Source organism: Lissotriton vulgaris, chromosome 11 (genome assembly GCF_964263255.1).
Source record: "Lissotriton vulgaris chromosome 11, aLisVul1.2, whole genome shotgun sequence".
Lineage (NCBI taxonomy): Eukaryota > Metazoa > Chordata > Amphibia > Caudata > Salamandridae > Lissotriton > Lissotriton vulgaris.
In genome coordinates, this window is record NC_141699.1 from 655336595 (window position 1) to 655364379 (window position 27785).

At 46.6% G+C, this 27785-nt stretch overlaps 1 protein-coding gene and 1 pseudogene across 1 annotated transcript in view; one reads left to right on the forward strand and one right to left on the reverse strand.

The window, feature by feature from the left end:
* Positions 1–27785, forward strand: part of LOC147683291 (disintegrin and metalloproteinase domain-containing protein 9-like) — a 2469977-nt gene that overhangs the window by 895209 nt on the left and 1546983 nt on the right. The window contains exon 9 of the mRNA XM_086944815.1: positions 20889–21061. Coding sequence (XP_086800941.1) covers positions 20889–21061 — 173 coding nt within the window. The remainder of the gene's footprint in view (positions 1–20888; positions 21062–27785) is intronic.
* On the reverse strand, positions 24225–25752 carry LOC147683292 (uncharacterized; annotated as a pseudogene).

The window sequence follows — 27785 nt, forward strand, 5'->3', positions numbered from 1 at the left end:
GAGCACCCGCTGAGCACAGGTGCTGCGTGCCTGTCCGCCCCACTACCGCGGCGCTGCAACAGTCGTCCAGACTCACCGCAGTACGCCCCCGAAGTGCTGTCCGCCGGGCTCCCGCCTTCCAGGCCGTAGTGGGTGATTCCGAGGCCCAGCTGCCTCGTGTGGAGCCGCGGCCTCGCGTAGGTCAGCGACCCGCGTACCGCAGCAGCCCCTCGCGATGCCTCCTCCCGGCGGTCACTACCAGCTCCGTAACTCGGGAGGCGGACCACGGATCGTCACCAAACTCGGGTGGGCGCTGCAGTATGGGTAGTTCCACACTCGGTGCGAGTCTCAGGCCTCTACCCCCAGGTCAAGCGGATGGTTGCAGGATATTACTGGCCAGGCTGCCAGAGCCTCACAGAAGTGCGGCCATTAGCTCATGCGCCCTCTAGCGCCCCCCAGATTCTGCCGAGATAGTTAAACTTAGAAAGGTCTACAAATTGGCACAGCATAACCGTAAAAAGGAAATAAAGAAAAACCTTTGGGCCCAATTACATGAGAGCTGCCTACGCAAAGACAGCTCTCTGTTTTGGCGCACGGTCAAATCACCCTTTTTGGTAGATGCCACATCTTCCCAACATCTAGATGTGGTAGTGTCGGCTGACGAGTGGGTGGCTCACTTTTCAAAGATATTTGGTGGCCCCGCCGCGGATACTACAACTGAGGCCCAGATGGAAAGCGAATGCACCAGGGACCAAATATTTCCAATTGACCTTCATTTTGATCATAATGAGGTCATCAACGCGCTATCATCTTCCAAAACTGGTAAGGCCCCCGGCCCGGATGGGGTTCCACTAGATATCTTTGTAAGTAACATGGAACTTTGGTCACCTCTCGTCACCCAGGTAATGGCAGCAGTCACAAAGATAGGTCTAATAGATTCTTGGTCTTCGTCTATCCTGTTCCCAATCTTTAAGAAGGGCGAACGTAATAATCAAGCTTGTTACAGGCCCATCTCCCTCCTGGACTCCCTGAGGAAAGTCGCTGGCCGACTGATTTTGGAACGTCTCCAGGACTGGGCGTCTGTGAACAACATTCTGACAGATCTCCAGTATGGATTCCAGGAGGGACTTGGTACTGTTGAGCAGGCATTGAACCTAACCCTTCTGATAGGTAAATACGTAGGGGCAAAAAAAGGTAACTTATACCTAGTTTACGTTGACCTCAGCGCAGCATTTGACTGCGTGATACACTCAAGGCTCTGGTCCATTCTCAGTGAATTGGGGGTAGACCCTCCTCTTATTCAATTTTTCCGCGAACTCTACTCTGATGCTACTGCTTGCGTGAGATATGGGATTGGCGGCGAACTATCTCCAACCTTTCCAGTAAACAAAGGAGTTAGACAGGGTTGTGTCCTGGCTCCTTTCTTATTTAATCTTTACACCAACGGGCTGGAACCGGCCATGTTAGAAGGGAGCCAGGACCTTCCATCTATTAATCACCGCCCTATTCCCGCGCTGCTTTACGCGGATGACTCTGTAATTTTAGCAAGAACACTAATTCAGCTACAAACACAGTTGGACAAATACTGCCAGTTTATGCTTTCATTGGGGTTGAAAGTAAATAAAAATAAAACCTTTGTTATGCACATCGGACCCAAGGCGAAGAACCCAAAACCTGTCTTCATTGAACAAGTTAGATTGGAACGCACCAGGGAATATCCATTTTTAGGAATCTTAATGGACGATCGATTATCCTGGAAACAAGCCATGATAAGTAAAAAGTTACTCTTTCAGAGAGCAACTTCAGCTCTTGTTTCTTTCTCGAGAAAACTGGGCAAACCTGCCCCAGCCGAGTTGCTCAAAATCTACCACGCCAAATGCCATAGCGTAGCAACTTACGGCGCAGGGGTTTGGGGTTACGCTCCTGTAGATAACCTACAAAAGGTTCAAAACAGGTTCTTAAAATACATATTGGCCCTTCCTCAAAGTGCCCCAATATACGGTTGCCACATCGAGCTGGGTATCGATTACCTGACAGATAACATCAGATGCCAGCCGATCCTCTTGTGGCACCGTATTTGGACCAAAACGCAATGTCATTTAACCCGCTCATTAATAACCGACTGCTTATCCCTGGCAAATTGGAGCAAAATCCCTTGGCTTCTATACGTTTCCAATTTTCTTCTTTTTTTTTTTTAAAACCTTTATTATATCCTTCAGCAAAAAGTACAGAAGTAGCCCTACAGTCACAGGGGCCGGTCACCACAGGTAAGCGATACGTATCAGAAATTCCAATAACACAGCTCTTCCGCCGGCAACCCTGAGGTCCAGCAGCGGTAAAGGATATACGGTGCATTGAAAATAGTACAGATCGAAGGATATGCATAAGGTTTCATTTCACATTTAACCCCCCCCTCAGAGACAAGATGAAGAAGAAGATACAGGATATCCGGAGCCACACATTCGAAGGTATAAGAAAGGCGGGTAGGTGTAAGAAGGTAGTCGCGTACCAAGATAAAGAAACAGGAAATACGCAAGCGCTAGTAAGCTCAATGAGGGTGAAGAACAAAACGACCGATCTCCCATCGTAGCCGCCCACCCCAGACCCCGCCCACTCGTATGCTTCAGGATGAAACCGAAAGTACTGCTACCAAACACTGCGATAAGAAAAAAGGGGGCCATAGAACAAAACAAAGGAAACATAACAAACCCCCCACCCTGCACCCCTGCAATGGCTACGGCCTACCCCACTAGCAGCGTGCCTGTCGCCCAGATGAAACCCTAAAAAGAGAGAGAAAGAAAGAAAAAGGGGCAATAGAACAAAACAAAGGCAAAATAACAAACCCCCCCACCCTGCACCCCTGTAATGGCTACGGCCTAACCCACTAGCAGCGTGCCTGTCGCCCAGAAACATCCCTAAAAGAAAGGAGAAGCGGAGGAGGAGAGATGAAAACCCACTCCCGGACTCCCTTACCCCCCACCAGATGCGACCACCCCAAAACACAGTCAAAGTAGAATGCAGCGAAATATACAATCCATCCGGGGAAGCATGATACACACCACCCGACTCCCGTACATTACAGGTCACAATCCCAGCAGCAAATTAAATTATTTTGCCGAACCCTAAAAAACAAGTTAACCCTGGCCGGTACGATTCTTCACTAGAGCTCTTATAACCCAGATCACAACAACAGTGAGAGAAGCAGGGCTTTCATAAAAGTTCAAGTCAGTACGAGCAAATCGAAGAAAGGATAAAAGTTCACGATATCCACAGAACAAGCGAGGAAAAGCATGGTAGGATAATGAAACTCTCAGATAGTCACTGGTGACCTTGTTGAGGCACTCAAGGTTGTCCATAGCGATGTTTAGCGGGATATGGCTCAAGCAGGGAGGCTAACAATGTTCACGGGCGCGCGATCTGTCCTGTAGGGATCAGCAGCGCACACGGAATCCGGCTTCCGCACAGGGTCCTCAAAGTTGAAAATACAATGTTCCATGGGTAGTACAGCTGGCTGAGATGATGCCGAAAAGTCGCCGTCCGGTCTCCGGCAGAGATTGTCCACTGTTGCCGACAGTGCCTGATAGTTGGCGATGATGTGTGAGTGGAGCGCTTCAATGGCCGCCATTACGGCATACAGCGGTGGTGTGCCTTCTGTCCCCTCCATCTCCTCTCGCGAAGCGACAGAGCAGGATATGAACCCCGGAGGCCAACTACTCCGGGGTAGCAGGCACAACCGGAGCAGACAGCAACAATGGGCGCTCTCACCACACGATTTCTACACCTTCGCCGCTGGTCAGGGCTCCCGTCCGTCCCCCCCGGGAGGCTTACGGTGTCTCCGGGCGTCAGATACAGGGCCGCAGCAACCGAAGAGTCACGGTGCAGCGTCTTCGGTGTAAACAGGATACTAAATCGTCGTTAAAAACAAGCAAAGTGTGTCTCCGTTCGGGAGACCGGACGAAACCCAAAGTCCACAGCAGATGTTGTTCAACTCCAGCCCGGATGGGTTGGAAATCGAGGCCCCGGCTTCCACACTGAGTTAGGCCGAGAATGAAACACGGCGTATCTTCGTCACCCGATGAGTTAAAAAGTTCGGGATTGCACCTTCAGAGTCAGTTACGCCTCGTGTACACGGGAGTCCGGTGTGAGAACAGGATAACTCGCAGGATATACGGGCTGCTGGCGGAAGTCGACGGAGCCGGGAGCTTATGCGGCCATCTTGTTTGCTAGCGTAGCTCCTCCCCGCTCCAATTTTCTTAAGGATTTGAACTGTACATATTACTTCTCCGAGCCCATCACATGTTAGACATCACTAGGAAAGTTCTAAAAAATCTCTGCCTAATCCATCTCAGAGATTTGCGTCTTTCCCAAGAAGTAATTAAACCATCTAATGTGCAGATCCTAACGGTCCAATCAGCTCCTGGTATTCAACCATACCTAACTTTTTTCTTAACCAAGCACGAAAAATATGTTTTGACTAGGTTTCGATTTAATTCTTTTTTTCGCCTTGTTACTTTCCCCAATTAATTTGACTGGTCGCATGATTTAATGGAATGCCCATGTGACGGAATTTCAACCCAGTGTACAATGCATGTTACTTTGTTCTGCAGATATTACGAGCACCCCCGCAAGCGCTGGATCATTCCCCTTCTTCGTAAAATGGGCTTGAGAACCTGCCGGCCGGCTTATCTGGCCCTGCAGTTACTAGATTCCCAATATGCTGCTAAGTGTGTAGCTTACTTTTTAAAATCATGTTTAAAAATTCGCTGTAAAGTTTGAGCTTCTGCTTACACGATTCCATGCTCTCCTGTACAGCATTTTAATGAATTATTTTTACTAAATGTTTTTAAATGTTTAACAGTTTTTAACTGTATCAAAATATCGTGTTTTTAATGGGAATTGTAATATTCTATGTACTTTTTATGGTTCTGTTACATGATAACCGAATAAAAGTTTTTGATACTACATACTACTAATGCACTATTCACCCACAAGGTGATGAGATCAGTGAATCTGCCTACCCATCACAGTTTTCTTGTGGACAACTTCAGTGGCTTGACCATTGTGACTCAGTGTTTTAGCTGAGTTCTTTTGTTTGTGTGACACCACAGAGTGCTCTTAGATATCAAAGGTTGCCTATAGCACATCTCTTAACTAATATCATTGTCTCCTGTAGGTTTGTGAAGGCTCATTCATTCATCACAACAACTTTGGATGCTCAGTATTATTTGTGCAAATTTGAGAAAGCAAATGCACCATCACTCAATCTGGGGTTTGTGTAGCAGGGCTACACACCTGTGAGGTTCTCAAGGTGCGGCGGGGCTGCTGGGCAGTCTGAGGGTGGAGAGTCAGTCCAAGAGCCAGGTCTTGAGGTCCTTCCTAAATTGGGACAGCGATACAGCCTGCCTGGGGTGGAGGGGCAGGGTGTTTCAGGTCTTGGTGGCGAGGTAGGAGAAGGATTTTCCTCTGCTTTTGGTCATGTGGGTCCTTGGGACGGAGGCCACGGTAAATTGGGCAGAGTGGAGTATTTTAGCGAGTGTGTGAATTGTGAGGCGTGGTTCATATATTCTGGTTCTGCGTCGTGGAGAGCTTTGTAGGCATGTGTGAGAAGCTTGAAGGTCATTTTCTTGTTGCTTGGGAGCCAGTGGAGTTGTTGAAGGTGTTGTGTTATATGGCGTCGGCAGGGGATGTCGAGGACTAGTCTAGCTGCGGCGTTTTGGACATTATGTAGTTTCCTAAGCTGTTTCTGGGTGATGCCGGCGTAGAGTGTGTTGCCATAGTCGAGTCTGCTTGTGATGAGGGCATGGATTCGATGGGGATCCATCTGAATATCTTTCAAAGCAGGTGGAACATGTGAAAGCTGGATGAGGATACTGCGTTTATTTGGGGGTTCAATGAGAGAGAGGAGTCCAGTATGATGCGGAGGTTGCATGGGTGGTCAATAGGGGTGGGAGGGGTTCCTAGCACCGCGGGCCACCAGGGGTCGTCCCCGGCTGAGGGGGTGGGTTCCAGGATAAGTACTTCAGTCCTGTCCTAGTTGAGCTTGAGACAACTGTCTTTCATCCAGGTTGCAACAGCCTTCATTCCACTGTGAAAGTTGAATCTGATGGCAGTGGGTTTGTTGGTGAGGGAGAGGATCAGTTGGGTGTTGTAGGCAACGATGTTGAGTCGGTGGCTTCTGACAATGGCTGCGAGGGGTCCATGTAGATGTTGAAAAGGGTGGGGTTCATTGAGGAGCTTTGGGGCACTCCGCAACTGATCTCTGTAGGTTCTGAGAGAAACGGGGGTAGTCTGACTCGCTGTTTTCGGACTGTGAGGAAGGATTTGATCCAGTACAGTGCCTTGTTGCGGCTGGTAGACGGCTTCTTCAGCAGGGGGTTGATATCAGCGTGTTTCCAGTGATCCGGGAAGGTGGTGGTTTTGATGGATTAGTGTATGGTAAGGCGAAGCTGGGGGGCGATGGAGGTGGCTGCTCTATGGAAGATGTGGTACGGGCAAGGATTTGATGGGGCTCCTGGGTGCATGTTCTTCATTGTCTTTAGTGTGTTGTCGGTGTTTAGTGGAGTCGAGTTGAGCACGATCTGTTGTGGTGTGGCGTGGTTTCATGCAGTGGTGGCGGGCATAGTGGCAGGGTCTTGGGTGGTGAAGCTGTTGTAGATCTGCTTGATCTTGTGGTGGAAAAAGGTGCCAAGTTTGTTGAAGATGTCTTGGGAGGGTGGGATGTCTGTGGTTTTGCTGTTGGGTCTGGTGAACTCCTTGACGATGGTGGAGAGTTATTTGCTGTACTGTGTGTAGCATTGATTCCGTCTTGGAAGGCCATTTTCTTTGTCGTTTTGAGGAGAAGGTGGTGTGCGTTGTCAGCTGATTTGAATGTTGCGTGGGATTCCGGGTTCTTGTTCCGCCATCTCTTCTTGAGTCTCCTGCTGGTGCATCTGGACTCGTGGAGAGCAGGAGTGAACCAGCTGGCTTTCTTGGAGTGTTGCTTGCCTGGTGTCTACTTGAGGGGTGCCAGAGTGTGTTCACAGATGGAGATCCATTAGCCAGGGTTGCGCGTTGTGGTATTGGCGTCTGTTAATGCTGGTGGAGTGTTCGTGCTGAGGTAGTCGACGAGAAGTTCTTTGGTGGCCCTGTTCCAGCTGCAACGGGGGCGCTGAGGGCGGTGGTGTATGGTGGGCATGTCGAAGGCGAGACGCACGCAGTGGTGGCCAGTCCAGAGGAGTTTGGTGGTGAAAACGGGGTTGAGCGTGTGTCTGGCTGTTTGGGTCAGTGCGGTGGATAGCTGCTTGAGTCTAATGTTGGCATGGTTATCCAGTAGGTAGGTGGTGTTTTAGTTACGGGGGTTGTCCAGGTAGAAGTTGATGTAGCCATGGATGCGGGTGCCTGGGGTGTGATGAGGTCTCTGATGATGTCAGTGAAGGACGGGTGGGGCCGGGGGGCCTGTAGACTATGGTATCATGGAGGATGGTGTTGGGGTTCGATCTGGAAGTGGAGGTGTTCCATGGCTGTCGTTGGGCCATTTGAGTGCGTGGTCAGTCAGAGGGTGTTCTTGTGGATAATAGCAATGCCTCCTCCTGGTCGGACGGTGCCGTCCTTGATGGTTATTTTGTAGCCATTGGGATGGTGATGTTCGGTCCAGAACACGAGTTGGTCCAGATTTTCGTGAAGAAGGCGATGTCTGTAGAGGCAGTGTCGAGGAGGTCCCAGATTTCTGTGGCGTGTTTGTGGAGGGAGCACACGTTGAGGATGCAGTTGAGGCAGTCAGGAGCGCTGTGGGTTTGTTGGGCGGTGAGAGGAGCTGGTGTGATGGTGTGGCTAAAGTTGTGGCTGCAGTTCCAGCAGGTGAAGGGTCCATGGGTCTCCTTTGGCGATGCAAGGTGGCAAATGGCGTATCATCCTGAGTTGAGGGCGAGGAGGATGCTGACCTCGTAGCGGTGGAAAGTCCTAGAACCAAGGTCTCTGGCACTGGATGTAGTCTGAGGGCAGATGGGCTTGCCTTTGGATCACTGCACAGCGGCGCAATTAAGTAGTGCTGTGGGGGGTCTGGGCAGCAGGAAGGCAGATAACGCAGGAAGGGTAACTGGTGGTGGGGTGGAACGGTGGCAGATCACAAGGGTGAAAAAGGAAAAAAACGCAGATGAAAACAGAAAAAAGGCACAAATAAAGATACAACAGATAAAACAGAAAAGAAAGACAGAGGGGCAGCCGTAGCAGCAGAGCAGTGATTCTATGCTACTAGACCACCAGGGATGAGGTGCAGGCAGAAGCCTGCGGGTGGAGGAGGGCCTTGAACTTCTGACCTTTGGTTCAGCAGCAGCAATGGGGGCTGCAGTAGCTACCAGGCGAGCTGTGCCATGCAGGGAGCAAGTCCACTAAAAGTCAGTGAACTGCACTTATCACCGTGCAACGGCTGACATTAAGTACTGCTGTGGGGGAGGGGCTGGACAGCTCGGAGGTGAGAAACACAGGAGTGGTGGAAAGGGTCACTGTAGGGGGTGGGCCGCAGTGGATCGCAGGGGCGAAAAGTGAAAAAAGCAGAGGAAAACAGAAGAAAGTCAGAAGAAAGAACAGAAATAAAGGCACAACAGAAAAAGAAGAATAGAGAGACAGAGGAGCAGCCCTAGCAGCAGAGCAGTGACATTTTGCCACTATACCACCAGGGATGAGGCGCAGACAGGAGCCTGTGGGTGGAGGAGGGCCTCGAACTACTGACCAGTTGATAAGCAGCAGCAATGGGGGCAGCAGCAGCTACTATCGTGCTATAAGCTATAGCAATCCTTAAGCATATAAAAGTCTCAATAGTACAAAAATCAATTCTCCCTTTCGAGATGCTTCTTCAACCCCACATTCATATACAGATATCCACTATTGTCATATACAGTCACACCTTATCAAAGGAACACATTAACTCAGCATGTCAATGCACTTATATGATTATTAATAAAACCATCAATAATTTGATAAAAACATACAAATAAGAAAATTCCATTCATTTTACCATAAATAAAATCATGATATATTGTACTTTTATAAATTGTAATGATTCCAACAACCCCCTGGAGAGGAATATAACAAGACACTAACATTTGTCATTAAATTGTTTGTTTTCAATAATAGACAGCACACCACAGAGGGATTAATTCTCTGTCCTCCTTTGTTTCTGTTCCTCTTGGATTATAGGGACCGATGCTTGGTTCCTTCTTGAAGGTCTCGCGGCATTGTTTCCTGCGTTTGCACTGAACTTTTGAGTTCTGTTTTCCGTTCGTCTGTGTCTGGGCGAGAGAGGTCTCACACCGCCCCTCATCGGATTTGGTGTCTTTACCCTCCCTTATTCATACTCCTTAAGGTGGTCATGGATCTGATGCCCATTGTCCTGGCATTGCGATGTCCACTGTTTTTCGTCAGCATTTGACGAATATGTTCTCCTGGAACTTGGTAGTTGTTTCGCAGACCCTCCTCCTATGCAGTATGGCTTTGGTATCTATTCTAAGTTAAGGAATCTACAGCTAGATGTCTCTATCAGATGGGAGAGTTACTTCGGTAATGATATATCTGGTAGAGACACAGTCAAGCCGCAGATTCCTTAACGCCCTCCCATCCTTCCCTCTCTGCAAAGGCCTTTTCATATGGTGTTTTTCCACCTAGCCCCACTTTCTGGTGGCCTTGGGCTTCCGGAAGTGTGCTTTTGCACCTCACTCTGGGGTAGGGTGCGTTGTTCTGCGTGGGGCCCTTCGGCCTCCCCTCCGTCCTAGTGTTTGGTTGGTGGCATGTTCTCGCACCTTCCTTTGGCGCAGGGGGTGTGGTTCAGCTTACGAGCCCTTTGGCTCTCCACTCCGTTCACGTTTTAAGGTGGTCCAGGTCTATACTTTTTACTACCTTCTCATGTTGTTCCACCTGTGCTCCTCACGTGTGGAGTTATTCTATTTTTCATTCCCTCCCACTGCCCACACGTATGCCTCCTTCTTTCTCTGGCAGTCAGTTGGGTTGAGTTCTCTTTGGTACTACAGTCCTTAAATCTCTGGAGGGTGTGTGTAGTGAACTTTCTAGTGGTCGTTCACTTCTAGTCACTTGTCTTGAAGCATGTTGCTTCAATATTGTTTTTCTTTAATTTCACTCCTGTGGTGACAAGCTGTGTCTCGCTTGTCATATCTTTCATGCCTCAGTTGTTGCCCCTGGAGGTGGGGCACGGCTTGGCACTTTGTTGGGGCCTTGCTCGCAGCACGTACTCTGTGAGCTCCTTTCAGTCCCTCGGGTACTGGGTGCATTTTCAACAAACACACTGTTCCTATGCTATCGCAGTTTTTCGCACAGCTCCGCGTTGTGGCGCGGAAAAGTTTCCTGCTGAAAACTGACATCAGCACGCCAGGAGGTGCTTATATGACTCAATTGACGTCACTTCCATGAACGATGTCAGGACGGAGCCGAGCGCCAGCGCCTCCCGGCGTGCAGAGGTATTGCTGGGGAACAAAGATTTTCCGGATCCAGTCTGACGCCTGGGTAGAAATTCTAGGTTAAGGAATCTGGGGCTAGACCGTGTCTCTACCAGATATATCGTTACTGAAGGTAAGTAGCTCTCCCTTTGGGATGTGTACAAAGCACAGGAATATCTATCTCATTGAACCACTGACTGAGTACTTCAGTACGATTTCTTACCTGACTGCCAGTAGCACTACTTGTTTACTCCTATATACAGTGATCAGCCATTTTAAGAATATGATGAAATTCTTAGATTCCTAATACGTATGGGATAGATAATAGTATGTTTAACGCGCTAACCATTGATTAAAAAATATAAAAACTCCATACTTATATTTGATTTTTATTTAATACTGCGTCTACACTAATAGATAAAATTATATAATATGTTAGTATCTAACTACACTTATAAATATATATTTATATTTATTTTGTGTTAAATGTAATCATATGGCTGATCATATCTGTTGGATCATACCCATTACAAGATGTAAAGGTGTACCCTGATTCCTATCTAGAGTTTCAATATCAACCACATTTAGTATAAATCTACAGATCGACCTTATTAAATAGGTGGCAGATAATAATTTGGAAGTCTCACACTATTATTAATCTTCGTATTGTTACATTTCTCAAAGGGAGGGAGAGAAGGATATAGAATATAATAATATTTGTATTCCCTATTCCATCTTTCTCTCATCCTGGTTCCCACTGTCCCCTTGGAACAGGTATTCATTAGGGGCCCCAGAGTAACAGAATTATAGGACTGGCAGCATAAAACCTACATTACTAACTTCATCCAGTCCTCCCTTGTGTTGAGTCCCTTCTGTATGGTGTTTAATCTGTAAATGTACCATTGTTCCCCATTCTTTCATTTCGTTTCCAGATTTCCACCTCTCCTGTTACCAGTGATCTTCTCTATAATGCACCACTCAAATTCAGTATGTTTGTGTTTCAGGGTATTGTTATAGTCCACTAGTGGGGCATTCTGTTTATTGGTTTTGAGCGCTGACCTATGCTCAAGCAGTCTCAACCTAAATTCTCTTCCTGTCTCTCCAAATTAAGCTAGCCCACATGGGCAGCATAACAGATAAACTACGTTGGAGCTTCTGCAATTCTTCAAACTTTTGGATATCACCGTATACCCATTATGTACCAGTGTTTTTGTCACTAAACAGTGGTTACATATTGAGTAGCTTCCACACTTGTTATTACCCAATGCTCTCCCTTTTTGGAGCCTGCTTTGTTGCATGGATCTGATCTCTCTATGGAGCCGATTCCGATCTGGGTCAGAAAGCTCTCTGAACGAGCCGGAACTGGAGTGTTATCCTGCAGTCCGACCAAGCGAGTACGATTTGGCTGCATGATGCTGGACTCGGTTTGGTCGGACTCCGGTAGAAGTCAATGGGAGCCGGTCGTACGACTCGTACATGGGGTCCCATTTCCTGAATGGGTACATCTCGCACTAGGGTGCCCCCTACAGTGGGTACGTGTCGGTGCCATCCGCACCGTACATGCCTGTGTTGTGTCCGAGTCCTAAGGCTGCGGGTGACGGGGGGTCCGATGTGGACTCCCAAAGGCAACTTCCCGGACATTTTGCGAGCCAGAAACTTCGGCTCGATCTGGCTGTCCGATGCGTGCAACGTACTGGCTCGGTTGAAAATCGCCTCCATTGCACGGCACAGTTTGCTTACGGATGAGGCGAACACAGCGGTTCAGACTTGGAAACGATTCGGTCGGTGATTTTGCTTTTTTCGCATCGTACTTGCTCGCTCGTACAGCTGTACGAGTCGGGTCGAGAACACACGTACAGCTCGTACTTTTTCCAGCCGAATCGCGTTCGGTGCCCTTCCGAGCGAGATCAGAATCGGCCCCTAAATTTGTGAACAAGGCTCCTACGTGTATTGTCATTCTGTTTGAATGCAAACCGGGGCTTGCACAGTTTTACCTCTTCATTTTTGTTCAGGATATTCCAATTCGAATTTACAATATTTTTTATTTTATTGCTTACATTAGAGAATTAACTCATAAATACTATTCTATGCATAGTGGAATCTTTCCTTTTATTGTCTCTGCTCTTATCCAGCATGCTTTCCCTGTTATAAAACCATGCTCATTTAAAAGCATGCTTTATTATCCTTTTTGGATAACCCCTATCCAGGAGGTTGACCCATAGTATCTGAATGCTTGTAAACGTCCTCCAAAGATGAACAGTTCCTCCTCAATCGGGGAACTGCCCCAAACAGGATATTATTCCTTTGTGTTTTGGGATAATAACTCTTGCAATGTAAGAGTGTGTTTTTGTCAGTTGGCTTAGTAAAAGGTCAACTTCTAAGTGTCTATCTCTACACTATCTCTACATTATCAACAATCTATGGTTCTCCTTACATTTACTAAGCAATGAAATCACTTCTTAAATTTTATTCTCACCACCATGTATGGTTTCTATACTTCCAAGTGTGTTGCCTCAGTTTCTTTAGTTTCTTTCTACCCTTCCCTTCCCCACTCCATTAGAGATAAATGGACTGTTTATAATGGGTATGTGGAACTACCAATGGTCCTCTGTGGTTTATCTCAGCTTGTCCACTATGGCTCAGTCTCTCAGCAACGTGGCATCAAGATGCCATCACAAGTAAAGTAATCTATTCTCAAGAAGTTGTGTGCCACAGAATAGTTGGAAAATTGTTTCTTTGAGTGATGTCTCTCTCACCATATGCCATATACCAGGGGTACTCATACTACGGCCCGCGGGCCGCCAGCGGCCCCCCAAGCCTTCCTGGGTGGCCTGCGGACCTTGCAGACACTTGTGTTTAAAAATAAGTACATTAAATAGTGTTCCTAAATATAGCCGCAGCAGCGCAGACTCAGACTCTGCTCTGTGGGGGCCTGGGGATTCCAGGGATTGTCAGAGGGGAGCTGCAGGGGCCTAAGAGGTGAAATTCAACAAAACCTCATTAACTTGTAAATGGTCTTTTAAAGACCCATGAAGTACTTGGTGGGGCTGTGTGTGCGGAGCTGAGGAACCTGTTGCTGCCGGGCTGAGGGCTGACACACACACACAGGTGAGAGGACAGAGAGGGAGGGAGGGAAACAGAGAGTGGGAGGGAGACACAGAGGGAGGGAGACACAGAAGGGAGGGAGGGAGGCACAGAGGGAAGGAGGGAGACACAGAGAGATGGAGGGAGGGAGACACAGAGGGAGGGAGGGAAACAGAGAGGGAGGGAGGGAAAAAGAGTGGGAGACACAGAGGGAGGGAGACAGAGGGAGGGAGGGAGACACAGAGAGATGGAGGGAGGGGGACACAGAGGGAGGGAGACACAGAGGGAGGGAGGGAAACAGAGAGGGAGGGAGGGAAAAAGAGAGTGGGAGACAGGGAGGGAGACACAGAAGGAGACACAGAGAAAGGGAGGGAGACACAGAGAGATGGAGGGAGGGAGACACAAAGGGAGGCAGGGAGCCACAGAGGGAGGGAGGGAAACAGAGAGGGAGGGATGGAGGGAAACAGAGTGGGAGACAGGGAGGGAGCCACAGAGGGAGGGAAACAGAGAGGGAGGGAAACAGAGAGTGGGAGACAGGGAGGGAGACACAGGGAGGGAGGTAGACACAGAGGGAGGGACGGAAACAGAGAGTGGGAAACAGGGAGGGAGACACGGAGGGAGGCAGACACAGAGGAAGGGAGGGAAACAGAGAGTGGGAGACACAGAGGGAGGGAGGGAGACAGAGAGGGAGGGAGGGAGGCGCAGAGGGAGGGAGGCAGGGAAACAGAGTGGGAGACAGGGAGGGAGACACAGAGGGAGAGTGGGAGACACAGAGGGAGAGTGGGAGACATGGAGGGAGACACAGAGGGAGAGTGGGAGACAGGGAGGGAGGGAGACACAGAGGGGAGTGGGAGACAGGGAGGGAGACACAGAGGGAGGGAGGGAGACACAGAGGGAGACACGGAGGGAGGGAGACACGGAGGGAGACACAGAGGGAGGGAGGGAGACAGAGAGTGGGAGACAGGGAGGGAGACACAGAGGGAGGGAGGGAAACGGAGGGAGGGAGACACAGGGAGACAGTAGGGGAGACATTAAGGGAGGGAGGGAAACAGAGTGGGAAACAGGGAGGGAGACACAGGGAGGGAGGTAGACACAGGGAGGGAGGGAAACAGCGGGAGACAGGGGGGAGACTAGGAGGGAGGGAGACACAGAGGAAGGGAGGGAAACAGAGAGTGAGAGACACAGAGGGAGGGAGGGAGACACAGAGGGAGGGTGGGAGGGAGGGAGACACAGAGGTAGGGAGGCAGGGAAACAGAGTGGGAGACAGGGAGGGAGACACAGAGGGAGAGTGAGAGACATGGAGGGAGACACAGGGAGAGTGGGACACAGGGAAGGAGAGTGGGAGACAGGGAGGGAGAGTGGGAGACAGGGAGGGAGATATGGAGGGAGACAATGAGAGAGTGGGAGACAGGGAGAGTGGGAGGGAGGGAGACACAGGGAGAGTGGGAGACAGGGAGGGAGACACAGGGAGAGTTGGAGACAGGGAGGGAGACACAGAAAGAGAGTGGGAGACTGGGAGGGGGACACAGAGGGAGGGATGAAGACACAGAGGGAGACACAGAGGGAGGGAGTGAGACAGAGAATAGGAGACAGGGAGGGAGACACAGAGGGAGGTAGGAAACAGGGAGGGAGGGAGACACAGGGAGACAGGGAGGGAGACATTGAGGGAGGGAGGGAAACGGAGAGTGGGAAACAGGGAGGGAGACACGGAGGGAGGGAGACACAGAGGAAGTTAGGGAAACAGAGTGGGAGACACAGAGGGAGGGAGACACGGAGGGAGGGAAACAGAGAGTGGGAGGGAGACACAGAGGTAGAGTGGGAGACATGGAGTGAGACAGGGAGGGAAACACAGAGGGAGAGTGGGAGACAGGGAGGGAGACACAGAGGGAGAGTGGGAGACAGGGAGGGAGATACAGAGGGAGAGTGGGAGACAGGGAGGGAGACAAGGAGGGAGACAGGGAGAGAGTGGGAGATAGGGAGGGAGGGAGACACAGAGGGGGAGTGGGAGACAGGGAGGGAGACACAGAGGGAGAGTGGGAGACTGAGAGGGAGACAGGGAGGGAGACACAGAGGGAGAGTGGGAGACAGAGGGAGGGAGGGAGACACAGAGGGAGGGAGAGAGAGGGAAGGAGGGAGAGAGAGAAAGATGTGTGTATGCTGGGTCTGGTGGCTCAGTGGATGAAGGCGTCTGCTGCAGGGACCTGTGTTTAACCTCATGGTCGCAATTTTTTTTTGCTTTAGCCCTGCCCCTCCCCCACTGACCCCGCCCCCATCAGTGCAGCCCTCGGACACAAATCACACTGTAAATTTGGCCCCGAGAGAAAGTTTGTGAGTACCCATGCCATATACCATTGACAGATTTCTGCAGATACAAAGGCCCAGGAGCAGCCTCCCTTCCAATACCAGATCTATCTATCTCTAGCAACAACAGCTTGTTCATATTCCCCAAGAATCACCTCAGCACTTGATAATTGTGCTATATTGTCTACTAGAAATGGTGCAGATTTGTGAGCAATGTGGTGACTCCCCTTGAGCTTGATGTATATACGGGATTTAGAGCTCCCCCTACTACAAAAAACGTTTTTACCCCCATATGCAAATCTTTAAGACACACCCCATCTGGTCCATGCCTATGGATCGTGTTGTATATTACCTCATTTTAATCTTGCCTTCAAACTATTTTCATTCTGCAAAAAAATTAGCTATAGTGAACATTTTCTAGTATCTCCCATACAGTCAAGTACTCGCAAGCACAATCCAGGAATCCAAACAGTGGTTTACCGTATAAAAAATATTGTACTGTGTAACACTCCCCTTTGACTGCACATCAACCATGTCAGCACGTGCCTAGCCTCCCTACTACTTGGTGCTAGGCAGCTGGTTCAGAAAGGCCCATATCCTCAATTCACAACATGCTTGTCAACCAAACAAATACATTTAAACTAGGAATAACACCTAAACACAACTGGGGATTACCCTTTAGGGTATTCCTAAGAGGCCCATCAATTCCCAGACCTTTAAAGGCAATATTGGAAAAAACATTTTCAGGAGCCACAGAAGCACCCAGCCTGTAACATGAGCATGGCATAACCTATAAGCCTAACCAGTACTCATTCCTGCATTCTCATTAATCATATGAGGTAATATTCTACTGAACATCCAGTATGCCCTCAAACCACCCACCCACAGACCAATTCAGTGGTATTAAAATACAGTACATGTCAAACATTACCTATTATTTCAAACACCTGGGTGTCCAGGTGCATCAGGGATGAGATGCCTCCTGCGATCCAACTTTGCCGCCCAGCTGCCCCACCTACCCCCCACCAGGTTTGCCATCAGTCCAGCCAGGTTTTGTGGATATTTCTCTGTGATTCACTGGATGGACTACTTTGGCACCAATCTGTTTGGTGATGAAATGCAAACTCTTGAACTGCTTCTCGATCTCCAGTTCTCAGACCAATCCCAGACATTTGGATTGGGGAAGTGGGGGATTCCCCCCCCTCATCAGAATTTGGTATGAAGTAGGAAACAATGTCATGTATTTCAAATATCTCTTCCTCAGTTCACCTTTAACAATATCAAAATTCTGAGGTTAATTTACCCAGCAAGAGTGAAGTGCAGGATAATTTGCCCAGCATGAGTGAAGTGCAGGACAATGATATTCACATCAGCTTATCGCAATGCACAATTTGACCTCGCACCTGCAAGATTGTCTCTCTTGCTAAAATTAAAGGCACAGCAATTATTTCTGTCGTTGACAGCTTGGCCAAGGCTGAGGAATGAAGCCTGTTAAATCCATTCCACCAAGAAGAGTTTCAACAGTCCTTTTGGCTGTATCAAATCATGTACTTAATAAACAGCTTGACAGATGGACCTTCTGCCCACTGTGTCACCACCACCATTATGCCAACGTTTTTCCTACAAGAACAAGGTATACCCTACTCTTCCAGCAGACCCCTTCCCACAGCCCACCCCAACAGCCCTCTCAGTCTGAAGAACATCTGTGAATACTGCTGCCCTGCTACAGAAAAGAAAATTGGCAAAGTTGCTTTTTCAGTGCTGACTGGTTCCCAAGAAGGACAGTGGTTTTCGTCTGATCCTAGCTCTATCTTTTCTGGACTTTTTACCTATGCACAAGAAATTCAATAAGCTATCGCTGGCTCAGATACCTTTGGTGCTGGAAATAGAAATATAGCTGTTTTCCCTCTATGTGCAAGAAAAATATTTCCACATGAGGTTCCTGTGGTCTCACAAGAGATACCTGCGTTTCAAGGTATAGCCCGCACACTGATAGCTTACAGTCCTCTCATTTGGATTGACATTGGTACCCCAGGACTTCATGAAGTTTATGACAGTGGTTGCAGACAATCATAGGAGGTCGGGGATCTCTGTATTCTCGTACCTGGATGACTGGTTGCTTAAAGCTGGTTCATCACATAAGGCAATAGCATTCATGCTGTTCAACTAGGGTTTTCCATCAGAATGGTTAAAGTCTCACCCAGAGTCTTCCCAGTGTCTGTTGTTCATGGGGGCTGTACTGTATACAACATCACACTGAACCTCAGCTGCTCCACAGCAGATCTGGGACATTCAGGGTAGGATTGTGATTCTACAGGCAGAATTTCAGATTCAACTCTGTAGGTTCTATAGCTGCTTGGTCTACTGGCTTAATGCACCCTCCTGGTCATGCATGCACGCTTACTTATGGGGGTGCATCAGTGATATCCCATAAGATATTGCTTCCAGCAAGGGGTCCTAGCATACACCAGTGTGTTCTCCCTGGACACTACAACGTATCTAACTTGGTGGTTTGTGGCGGATCACCTCTGTCATAGAATGTTCATATCTTCGCCACCATCCGTGCCCACAGTAGGGACGGATGCATCCACCCTTGGTTAGGGTGCTCATCTGGAGGTTTTGGAGCTCAGAGGGCTTTGGTCTCCAGAATAGCAGGTACTTTAGATCAGTCTTTCAAATTGAGGGCAATTGTCTGGCCCTTATGGCCAGTCCGTCCAGATCTTGACAGGCAGTACGACTTGGAGGGCGCATTTGAATTGAAGTACAGTTTTCCACCTCAGTATGTTTCCTCCCATTCCCTTCATTTCTCATGGTTTCTGAGGAAGATTCACCAGGCATTGGCTCAAGTTATCATTGTCCTGGACTGACTGAGAAGGGTGTGGTATGCAGAAACTATGTACCTCTTGCTATGTCCCCTGCTCCATTTAACTTTTAGGGCAGGGCACCTCACCCAGTCAGAGGGGCAGGTTCTGCACCTCATCTTCCAGAGTCTACACCTCAATGCCTGGAGGTTGGCCAGGACATCTGAGCTCTTTGCTGCTGCCTTTGGAGGTGGACAATTTGATCCTATCCTCTTGTTGCCCCTCCACCAAGTCTGTCTAGAACAACAGCTGAAATATATTTAACACATGGCGAGCTAAACAGCATGTGGAGCCTTTGAAAACTCAGTTGTCTGAGGTCCTTCAATCCCCCCTGTTACAGGTCCAGTAGGGCTGCACAGAGGGTATTGTTAAGGGATACATAACAGCCTTGTCATCCTTTCTTTGCCATCCCTCTTCAAGTCACTGGTAGTGATGGGATTCCCGAAGGGACCGATAGACAGGTTTCCTTCAACTCTCTTCCTCAAGCCTCAGTGGGCCCCTTACCTTGTTTTTGTCCTTTTTGATGGGCGCTCCTTTTGAGCAGCCAAATAGTTGTCATTTATAATTGATGACTGTCGATACTGTTTTTCTGGTTACAGTTTCTTCGGCCAGGCATTCCATTGAGTTGCAAGCTCTGCCGTTCACATTCTTCTTCCCGGACAAACTTGTCCTTTGAACTAAAGCAGCTTTCCTCCCCAAGGTGGTGACCCATTTCCATCTGGGTCAATCCATTATATGTCCTACCTTTTACCCTACACACCATCCAAAGAGAAGGAGTGATTACACAGGCCGGACCCCTGATTAGCAGTCAGCTTCTTAGTTCTTCATTGGATACACAGACAGTAGCAAGGCAGTTCAGAAGAGGTCTTTGACCAACTGGATAACTTTGTGCATCATAATGTGACACACCCTTCCAAAGAAGAAACCCCAGAAGGAATTGCGGCTCATTCTACCAGGGCAAAGTCTTCCTCCTTAGATTTAGCCATGCGTGTACCGGTAGCTGAGATTTGCAGGACAGCGACATGAGTTTCCCTTCACACCTTCACTAAGCTTTATTGTTTGGACTTAAAGGTGAAAAGGGAAGGCCATTTTCCCTGATCAGTCCTCGAAGATTTTCTTGTCTAACTATCTTTCTAATTCACCACCTTGGAATGGAGTATCCATCAGTAGAAAAAGTAACTTACTTTTGGAATGCTGGTGGATACTTTCTTGACGTACAGGTACCTCACTGATGGTTCCCACCTCCCATTTTTGTAGGATGGTCATAGGCCTAAAAAATAAGGTCTCAAAACAGCAACACTGCCTCAGTTGATGTCTTTCCCTCATATCTGCCTCTAAGGAGAGTGAAAAAACCGGTGGCAAACTGACATTAGTGCACCACAGTGGGTATTGTATAGCTCCAGTGACATCATCATGGCATTGTTTCCGATGCTAGAATGGAAACTAGAGCACTCTACTCGTCCACTAGAGCTAGGACATCAATTTCAAGATCCAGTCTAGTACCAGGGATATTTGAAAGTTGTGAAATTTGGAGCAGATAGAGCAGCCACAGAAAGATTTTTACCGAAGATAAATAACTTTTTCATATCTCCACCAATTGCTATTCTATTGAAGAAGGGTGTAGTTTTTAGGAGATGTTCAGATCTGTCTAAATGACAAATGTTGGTGTGATTGTGCAATTTCTGTCATGGAATGCCAAGTACTTGATAGATGTGTAACATAGGTACTGTGTTGTGGGGATGATGGAAGGAAAATAATGTGGAACACCTACGATGATCGAAAGTGTTGCTGGAATCACTAGGCAAAACACAGACAAGGCAAACCAGAAGGGTCAAGGGAGGTCACATACTTTTTGATCTCTTCACAAGTTGCACTCCAACCCTGAGGCTATCTACTTTTTACATTCAGATGCTTTTTGGTGGCTTTAAGATTGCAGTGTTTGTATATTATGTAAACGTTTGTGCTTTTTTTTTTACTCTGGTAATAATTTGATATAGTAGCTGTACATGTGTAAACGAGATTTAGACAGCGTTATCAGTGAACCAGGTAGGGTACGAATTTCTTTTGTGACAGGACCCAATGCAGAAACTAGTTGATTTCATGTTTTGAAAGAAAGTTGGCTTTTTAAGAATTACTTCCATAGAAAGTCTGTAGAAATTAAAATATTGTCAGACAGCACAGGCTAGGTGAGGTACACATAAGGAACATCATTTTAGTATTTTACTCTGTTTCTTTTTAGATATATCAGCAAGTAAATGTACATATAATGCTGATTGGAGTAGAAATATGGACAAAAGGTAACCAGATTGATACCCACAAAGAAGACCCTCAGGCTCTACTTTCAAGCTTCACTCAATGGAAAGTAAAACATTTGGATTCACGCGTCAAGAGTGATGCTGCATTATTGGCTTTGTGAGTACATCTTAAAAGGATAAGACATAACATGTCATGTACAGAGTATCATCTTAAGGTATTACAATATCACTTTATAACTGGGTGAAAGTATCATCTACACAGGTATAGTATTTGTGATAGAGAATATCTATTTAGTGGTACCCTTTTGCCCATTACAATATTGAACATTTCATTAATAGTGACTAGGAGAAAACACACAAATATATTTGTGGATCTCCAGCAATATACTGTGAATTTTCAGAAAGCCTTAGTAAGTATCATTGTTCTACAAACCTTAATAAGTGGAAAATGATGTGTCTATAGAAACTGATTAAATAGTTTAAGGTCTAAATTGTGAGAAATCTTATGCTTGCCAGTTATGAAGCAAAAGATCTGAGGACTCCATGTCCATTTTCCAAGACCTAGAGTATTTTAATAGTGGCCTATGAATTTGTTGGTTAGATTCATTGTATGAAGGTTCTCCTCTGGTCGCCGTTATCCCAGAGTGATTAAAAATTCAAAAGATCTCACTTTGTATTGATTCTAATAGCCCGCAAAAGTGCCTGCCCATATTCGTTCCTGGGTCTGCTTAAATTCATGGAACAGCTACATGATATAGAGGTTGCAGAATATTCTGGATTTCCTGAAAAAATTAAAATAGCTCAACTTTATCTCTTCAGGCTGCAATGAGGTATTTATCTAGGGTTTACACAAATACATAGCTGTGAATGTTATTGGAAAAATGTATAGTCTAAAAGGCTCTACAAAGAGACCAAATAAGTAGTGTATGTATTTATAAAACCTAATGCCAATTTGTTTTTAACCCCTTCCATGCTGATGACGAACCCCAGCCGTCATGCACTACGGTGCTCGTGTGCTGATGACGGCTGGGGTTCGTCACGGCCCGCCCCTGTTCGTGCTGTTTACAGCACACCAGGGGAATCGCGGCCGCATGGAAAGGGTTAAAATAGCTTGGGCACAAAGGTGCAAAAACACCCCAGCAGAGAAAGGGTTAACTGGTGTTTGCTTTGTCCCATTTATAGAGCAGAGCTAAAATATATTTATTGGAAATTGCATTTATTTATTTATATCACTCAGTAAGTATGCTATTCTAAGGGACAGAGAAGGACCTAGATTAGTTTGAAGGAATATTCTACCGACACATTCAGAATCAGAAGTTTTATTTGCATAATTAATAAAAATTATTACAAAATTTACATGATAAAAATTACAATACAAAGTTTAAAAAGACTGCAATTGTGTCTCGATGTCTCTGTTTTGTTAGGGCCGGTGCATATTAGGTCTTTGGATTAAAAGGGTCCCTGATGGGCCGCCAGTTGGCTCATCCTCCTGTTCAATTGATTCTAAGGCTTTTTTTGCTATAGTCAAAAATGTTACCCCCCCCCCCGGCAAGCCAGGATTATAGAGGATCCTCCAAGCCAGCTTGTAACTGCGTGTCTGCAGGAACAAATTTTTAACTCGTTGAAGATAGGTTTCAATAAAAGTCGTCTCTGACTTATCAGGGCCGGACATGTGCAAAAAAGGTGTACAAGTGATTCCGTTTTATACCCACAGAGGCGGCATTTTTCCGTCTGGTCAGACTGCTTCCAGGACGGTAGCAGGTCCTTTGCCACGTGCATCCCCATCCGATAGGCTAGAAATTCTTTTTTTAGGTGGCCACTGAAGTTTGTTACTAAATATGCAAGTGGTTTTAAGGTTTTAAAAGAGTTCATAATGGTCCAGCTGTGCCGACGTTTTGCCAATATATCTTTATCCTCCAAAAAGGATTTCCTTTTTGCTGCCGCATAGCTTGTTTGCTTAGGCTAGCTTTGTCTGTCCCTGATTTCCAGACTGGTTCCAGCTCCAACTTTTCCACACAGATTTTCAGGTACTTTCCCCAAGTGTTCGGTGTATTGGTGTCCCCCTGTTTTTTATTTCCTCCCAACTCAGCCAGTCAAGTGAATCAGAGTCCGCTGCTCGAAGTTTGCAACAGAGTTTCACGAAGCTGCTGATGCTCCGGAACTTCTGGTTTAGCAGGCCAAATTCTAGTCTAACTTGGGAGGCTGAGGCGGATTTGGGCAGATTGAAAACTGCTTTATAGATTTTTTTTAGAGCGTTTAAAAGATCAACCTCCTTGCCACACCACGTAACTAGGCCGTAAGTTAGCGTGGGCATAATTTGTGCTGCCATAACTTTTAATAAGTGGTTATGATTTGGACAATCCATTTTGTTTTTTAAAGAGCGGTGCGCGAAGATTAAGATTTGCTTTTAATGCGGTTCTGTGATCCTTTTGGCTTTCACCTTTTGTTAGTGTTATTCCCAAGTACTTGTAATACTCTTTTTCTTTCACTATTACCCCTTGGGCCGTCCATTTGTACTTTAGTTTTTTCTGATCCACGAGCCGAACCATTTTGGTTTTTTCTTTGTTTAGTTCAAGGCTTTCTCGTTCTAGATACGATGTTAGTTTGTTGATGGCCCTTTGTAGGCCAATTGGTGTTTGACTCAACAAAACTATATCGTCTGCATATTGTAAAAGTGTATTGATTTGTTTGTCAGAGAAGGAGGGTGACTATCTACTGAGACGATCTCGCTTGAGAGATCAGAGAGAAAAAGATTAAAGAGGGTGGGAGCTAGTACGCAGCCCTGTTTTAAGCCTTGGCGCGTTTGAATGCTCCTAGTTGTACTGCCTCCATTACCTAATTTCACTCTTGCCCAGGTGTGATAATGAAGGGCTTTGATGGCTGTTAAGAGTTGGTGTGGCAATCCCCAGGTCTCTAATTTACTCCACAAGCGCTCTCTGTTTACCCGGTCGAAAGCTGATTTAATGTCTATGAAACAGGCGTACAAACGAGTGCCTTTCGCTACCGCAGTGTCCCTTAGGATAGACAGACAAGTTAGGTTGGTTATTGTTCCCATTCCTTGCCTGAATCCTGTTTGGAATAATGGCATGACCCTTGTTTCTGTTATCCATGCTTGTAGGTGAAGTAGAAGGCAGGAGGCATAGAGTTTAGCTTCAACGTCTATTAATGATATCAGTCTGTAGTTTTTGGGGTTACGGTAGTCGCCGTGCTTAAAAATGGGACCGATAATACTACCATTCCAGGATGCTGGTAACTCTGGTTGTCTGTATATTTGATTAAACAGTGGCGTTAGGGTCTCTGACCACAGATCTGGATCATGTTTAAAGATTGCGTTCGGTAGGCCATTTGGGCCTGCTGCGCCTTCTGACTTTAATCTTAAAATGATTTTACGTAATTCCGTTATGGAGGTAAGGTCGTCTGGCTCCTTCTGCTCGTTCGATAGTCTTTCATGTTCAGGATCCCTGTGCTCCTTGCTATTTGCTCTTTTTAAATTTTCCGAATTATCTTTAGCTGCCCATGAACCGTTTGCATGGCCTTGATCTGTTTTGCTGTATAAAGCTTGTACGTGTCTAGTCCAGGTATCAGCTCCGACCCCGGCTTCTTGTTGGAGTTTTACCCCTTGATTTAAATCATTTATAATACCCCAGAAGACTCGGCTGTTTTTGTGTTTGCCCGCTATTAACAGTTTGTTCCAGGTGGTTTCTTTGTATTTGTACTTAGCGGCCCTCAGTGCCTTCCTGTAGATGCTCCTGGCACCCCTTAGTTTGGATTTATTTACCACTGACCCTGATGTTTTTTTCGCTTGCTAGTGTTCGAACCTCCTTTGCAACCATTCTTTTTTTAGCTCTTAACTCCGTGTCAAACCATGGCTCCTTCTTAATGTTACATTTGCTACGGGTCCCTGGCCTTGCTGGGAATTTATCCTGCCAGACCTGAATCATTTGCTCCCAGTTGGGTACTCGTTCCTCTTCCTTTTGAGTTCCAAGATTTTCCAAATGGCTTTTTACTAGGTCGTAAATTTACCCAGTCCTTCACAACGCCATTTTAATTTCCTCAAGTTGAAATTTGAAGCGTGCAGCAGAAGGGAGGTCGTTGTTGGCGCCGTACTTGGTACAATGTTCAGCCTTATTAGTTGTGGAAAATGGTCGCTTTCTGGCCGCTGTTCTATGTAAAAGGATTCGATACGGGGAAGTAACTCGTCACTTACTATTGAATAGTCAATTATTGAGTGCGCTCTGCCACTCGAATATGTGACGGCTGCCGGCCTATCCCCCTTGTTGTTGCCATTCAGGATTGATAATCCATGGTCAGTTAGACTGGAGGCTAACTTTTTTCCAATACAGACAGTGGGCTTCTTAACCTTCGCTTTATTGTGGTCAATGAGCACGTTGTTAAAATCTCCTGAGATAACCAACGGGTGCAGTAGGTAGGTCCTTTGCATGGCCTTAATAAGTGACACAAGAATCGCATACTTTTCTTTTTGATATTTTTGAATAACATTTGCCACGGTGTTGTCCCCTGCGTCGGGGTTTCGAAGATTCTGATCACTTGGGCCCACTTTAGGCCCACGTCTATCTCCTCTGAACACCAGTTGTATTTGTGGGTTATATATGTCGATAATCCGCCCCGGGGGTGTCCATGCTTGGAGAAGCTTTCCGCATGTATATGGTGTCCCTTAAAACCTGGAATTGGTGAGGGTTGTAATATCCATGTCTCCTGGGTCATGATTATGTCTTGTCGTAGGAAGAATGCTAGGGTTTCGTGATCATGGGCCATTTCTCGAAATCCGTGCACGTTCCACAAACAGATTGAAACTATTGATTTCTTCGTTAGATTTTGAGGGGGCATCTCATTCCGTAAGGTTACTAAGGGATTTGGGGCTGGGTTAGGTAGCTTTATTGCTCAGGACTTTGGATACCCAAGACCAGTTCGTTCTGTGTGCATGGTGATGACCAATTGTTTGTTGAAGGTGACTTGTTCTTAGTGGCTCTGGCGTGGATGGTCGGGCACCGCGTAGACAGGAGGCTTGTTGACTTTTTCTCTCCTGCCCCTTATTTTGCTCATGAGAGTTAATTTGTAAAGGGTAGAGATACCTCGTGCATTTATGTCGTATTATAGATATACCCCATAATTCGAATTGTTGTCTTGCGAGGTAAATCCTTTCTACCAGGTCCCTTGAGGTCCAAGTTGTGTCAGTTTCTTCAATTCTCACATTGTTTACATTTTGCCTGAATTCAACAGAATACAGATCCTGGGAAGTAATTTCTTTTAGGCCCGTTGTTTCCTTGAATAATTTTAATAGGTTCCCTTGATTCAAGATATCTTGGGGCCCCCTTGTAGGATATTCTGGGATAAAGGTAAGTTTTAAGTCAAATAGTTCTTGAACGTTGCTTGGCTCCTTTTGAATTGGGCCAGCATTGCACAATGGCAGGTTGTGAGGTTGGATACTTTTGCACGCAAATTGGTTTTTTTTATGTTCTTGCTCATTCTGTACTGACTCGAATCTATTCACGTTTTTCTGGGTTATTACTGCATTGGTTAGCTTCGTTGGGGCCATACTTTGCTCCTTCCGAATTAGCGAACATTTACGTTCTTTTTCCAAGACAGTGATTCGCATTGGGGTTGACATGATTTTAGTTTCTCGTGCTGCTGCTGATCCAATTGCCTCATATAGTTTTCCTCCAACTGTTGTAGATATTTGTTGTTCAATTATGTGTTTTATATCAGAGTTGGAGTTATTTTCTCCGGGCTGACAGCGACTCGGTTTGCTCCCTCCCTCCTGGAACGTCCGTTTGTATGGCTTTACTTTTTTCTCTTTCCCGCTTTTTTGCTAATGATTGCTGGGGCGGTCTAATTTCCATTTGGCTGATGGCGCCTAAGGATGGGGATGACGTTAAGTTGGCTCTAGTCCTGGGGCCCTCGCCCCTTAGTGAGTTTGATATATTTGATATGAATCGGTCTGTAAATATTTCCTCTCCTGTTGGTGACCCGTTCGAAAGTTTAGATTTTATTTCATGGTTGATTTTCGATTGAAATATAGGGAAGATTTTGCCCGTAGCTACGTTTGGTTGTTTCTTGTACTTGAGCCTAGCCTTTCTTGCCTTTTTTCTTTGCTGCTTTGTTGGTTTATCCTTAGTTATGGAATTTGGATAGGTTGTATATCATCCATATCTAAGGCTTTTTTGCCTAGATCGCCCTCCTTTAGTGCTTGTTCTCGATCCGTTACATGTTTGGTTCTTATAAGATCTTCAAGCCCTTTCTTGGGTGGTTGGACTTTCTCCGTGATAGGCTTGATTTCCTTAATCTGGCTGTGGCCCCTTGCTTGTTTAACCTACCCTAGAATGTCCTTCAAAATGTCCGGGAGGCTTGCTAGTTTTTCAATTATACTTCCACATCTACAAATTCCTTGTTGATTGCTCCGGTTTGTGTTATGCTCTGAGTTTCCGTATATTGTTATGAGTGATGATAGGGAGTCCAGTTTTGCGTTTATGCCTGAGATGTGTCCGGCCACTAATGTGATAAGGTCAATCTGGACTTTCATTTTATTGGATTGATAATTCAGCACCTTTATCGCTTGTTCCAAAGTGCTTAGTAGAGATTGAGTCCATGGAGTGGAGGGCTCATCTTTTTGAATTTTACTTAAATCTTTGGGTTCTAAGTCCGACGTGTTCCCTGATGAAATTGTGATTGGCGCAATTTGGATGGAATCTTTGGGTTGCAGTTCCGACGTGCTCCCTGAGGAAATTGCAATTGGCGCAGCATAAATGGGCTGTAATTTATTTGTCTGCGCGGTGATGCTGTCATTTGCGCAAGCACTTTGTTGGCTTCTTTGTGTCTTACAATCCCGGGGGGTTGAGACCAGCATACCTGGACTCAGATGA